At 30.8% G+C, this 3294-nt stretch overlaps 1 protein-coding gene across 1 annotated transcript; it reads left to right on the forward strand.

Annotated features, from left to right (window-relative positions):
• The first annotated feature begins 521 nt into the window (after window positions 1-521).
• On the forward strand, window positions 522-2737 carry LOC107891914 (stem-specific protein TSJT1). The gene is made up of 4 exons (XM_041100290.1): window positions 522-1007; window positions 1823-2063; window positions 2145-2265; window positions 2376-2737. Exons 1-4 carry the CDS (start codon window positions 805-807, stop codon window positions 2564-2566), a joined length of 756 nt encoding a protein of 251 aa, XP_040956224.1. The 5' UTR covers window positions 522-804; the 3' UTR covers window positions 2567-2737.
• Window positions 2738-3294: the final 557 nt, after the last annotated feature.

Below are 3294 nucleotides of genomic sequence, written 5' to 3' on the forward strand. Positions count from 1 at the left end.
TAAAGGATTAATTAATTTTTTATCATTTTTAGAAAATGCCAAAGTATAATTTTACTTTTACTAATTTAAAATTTTAAAATTTCTAAAAGACCTAAATGAACAAATTTTTATTTTAGGAGAGTTGGGTACTTGCCAACCCCAAACTACTCTCCTGATTCCAAGAATATGTAGAATCTATTCATTCTATATAAATATATATATTTATAAATGATGAATTTTAATTAAAAATTAATTTAAAATACATGCCTAATTCTAAAAAAATTACCAAAATTTTAATTTTTTATAACTAAAAATATTTAATAAATAAATTTAAAATAAAATTTTACTATTACTTGAAATAAAAAAAATAAAATTGAAAACCCCTTCGAATAGCTAGTTTATAATTGAAAAAGAAATTACACAAAATTAATATATGTATCATATTTAATTAAATGGTACTTAAAATAATTATAAACAAAAAAATCTATTTCAAAATTTTTAAATATTTTCAAATAAAAATATATTTAATGAAGTAATGAGCCACTTTTCAAAAAAATGTAAACCATTTATTTGTTTGCCAGAACTTTCTTTTGTTTTCTTTAGGGAGTTTGCCAGAACTTTCAGATTTCATAAATTAATATAAAATAAAAATTAGACAAAGGACAGAAATGGAAATTAAAAGACTGCCTTAAGTTGACAAGTGTGTGTAAAATTTCCTAATTTTTCGTATTGGCCACATCAACAGAGATATCAATCAATCAAAGAAAGATCAAACCAAATTACCATTTTTTGTTGTTTTGTTTCTCTGATAGTTTTGGAAAGAATATGTTAGCAGTTTTTGAGAAATCGATTGCCAAGAGCCCCGATGCTCTTAAAGTTTCTGGTGATTCTGAAGCAGCTTCAGCCCTCAACAAGGGCTTCTTGGCTACCCATTTTGCCACTCTCCATCCTGGTTCAGTCACTGTCAATCTTGGTTCTTCTGGTTTCATGGCTTACTCTCTTGATAAACAAAACCCACTTCTCCCCAGGTTATGGTTTTCTCTTTTTATTTTATCATTGATCAAGATTTCATTATTAGGACTTTTTTTTGGACTGATTTAATCCTGAATATTTCTGGGTTTCCACCCTTGTTTATTGTTTCATTGGGTGCTGAAAATTTGTGGAAAGTTTGTCACTTTCCCCTTATTTTCTCTGAGTTTTCCCCTTTTTTGTTTTTTTATGGCTCAAATTGGATATAAATATTTTATGTTATTATTGATTTCTTGAAAATCTAAGTGTTCTTGTTTGTTTGTCTTGATTCTTTTATCTTTCTTCACATTACTAGATAGTCCCTTTTCAAAATTGCAATATAGTCCTTGGATTACAGAACTGATCAATTTAATCCGAGAATGTTTGATATTGCTGAAAATAAATAAAATTGATCATAATATTAATGAAAATCCGTCTAAATTCTACGTGGATTCATGAAAGTTGACTAATAATACGTATTCTTTTTATGATAAAATTTAAGATAGATTTACAGTTGCCGATTGAGTCTTTTAGCTCAGTTGGCATTCTTGTTATCCTAGCTAATAGGAGGTTGATTTAAGGGTTGGTGGGGTTATAGGTCAACTGTGTTCAATTTTTGTTCTCCAGGGTCATTGGAGGATCATCTCCCCGTACTTATATCCCACTATATTCAAATATTTTCCTAGTATGAGCGGTGAACATGAATATATTTCAAGAAAAATGAAGATTCTAACCGACATAGATTTGTTTGAAAGCGATCCTTTTATCAGTGGATCTGCGATGCTATGGAGATTTGAAAACTGACATTTCAATGTTTTTGGTTTGATGTTTCCAGGCTCTTTGCAGTTGTGGATGACATTTTCTGCTTGTTTCAAGGCCACATTGAGAATGTTGCTGTTCTTAAGCAACAATATGGGTTGAACAAAACTGCAAATGAGGGTATCATTGTTATTGAAGCTTACAGGACGCTTCGAGACAGAGGTCCATACCCTCCTGACCAGGTTGTAAGAGATATCCAAGGGAAGTTTGCTTTCATTATCTACGACAGCTCTTCAAAAGCTACGTTTATAGCTGCGGTAAGTGAACCTAATGCAATGGATGTTATTGTTAGGTTTCTTCTTCAATATGGTTCGGTTTTTCACCTTTGTCTTCTGCAGGATGCTGATGGAAGTGTACCTTTCTTTTGGGGTACTGATGCTGAAGGCCATCTTGTCCTTGCAGATGACAGGGAGACTGTCAAGAAAGGCTGCGGGAAGTCTTTTGCTCCATTCCCGAAAGGTAAATCATGAAGAAACTAGCAAAAATTGAAACCAATTATGGGCTATGTTGTTAATATGATTATCATCGCATGAGAGCTTCAGTGTTGATGTTTTGCAATTTTATTTCAGGGTGCTTCTTCACATCCTCGGGAGGGTTAAGGAGCTATGAGCATCCCCTTAACGAGTTGAAACCGGTGCCAAGAGTGGACAGTTCGGGACATGTTTGTGGTGCCACTTTCAACGTGGATGTAGAGACGAAGAAGGAGTCTACTGGTATGAAAAAGGTCGGAAGTGCCGCAGATTGGTCCGCTAACTACTAAAGCGATATCAGCTGAGCCTCTTGATTCTATCCATCTTAAATTCCGAAGTTTACTTGATTGAACTTGTCTGTAATTTGGAACTAAAACAGCATTTTAAGCAGTAGTTTGCTTACCATAAAAACTCAGCTTGCTATGGTAACATAACATGGAATAATATTTTCTTGTCCTAAATTCTTCTAAGCTTTTCTTATTTATATGCATGTATATCTAGATACGTAGAAATCACATATAAAACTCTTTCCCCTAGTAATGAAAAACAAGACCTTAAATTTCACATTGTAACAAATAATGAAAAAGATGACTTAGCATGCGTGTGCAAATGAAGTCAACATCGAGATTTCTGTTTGAGTCATGTAAGCACGCTGGGCCAATTACTTAATGAAATTAGCACAATGGACTTAATTTATTAATATAATTTACATTAATATGAAAATATAAAAATAAAATCTAAAGCATAATACCAATACAAAATAAACATGTCATCTTTTCTATTTTATTATATATATATATCTTTTACGTTTGAATTATTTTAACTATGATTATTATAATATTTTATAAAAAGTTAAAATTAATTAATTTGATGTAATTATGTCAAAAACATATAATTGACCATTTAATTTTTAGTTAAATTTGATATATTTTCAATTATAAAGATGATCTGAAAAAACTTTTGAATTGATGGGAATATTTTTTATTTTCCATCATATTACTAAAATTTCATTCAAAAT

This window comes from Gossypium hirsutum, chromosome D09, assembly GCF_007990345.1.
Source record: "Gossypium hirsutum isolate 1008001.06 chromosome D09, Gossypium_hirsutum_v2.1, whole genome shotgun sequence".
Lineage (NCBI taxonomy): Eukaryota > Viridiplantae > Streptophyta > Magnoliopsida > Malvales > Malvaceae > Gossypium > Gossypium hirsutum.

What these genes read in the sequence shown, in the direction of transcription:
- LOC107891914 (XM_041100290.1), top strand. Translation starts at nt 805, where the DNA reads ATGTTAGCAGTTTTTGAGAAATCGATTGCCAAGAGCCCCGATGCTCTT. An exon ending in AAGCTACGTTTATAGCTGCG is followed by an intron (nt 2,064 to 2,144) that starts GTAAGTGAACCT and finishes TGTCTTCTGCAG; the next exon opens with GATGCTGATGGAAGTGTACC. An exon ending in TTTTGCTCCATTCCCGAAAG is followed by an intron (nt 2,266 to 2,375) that starts GTAAATCATGAA and finishes ATTTTATTTCAG; the next exon opens with GGTGCTTCTTCACATCCTCG.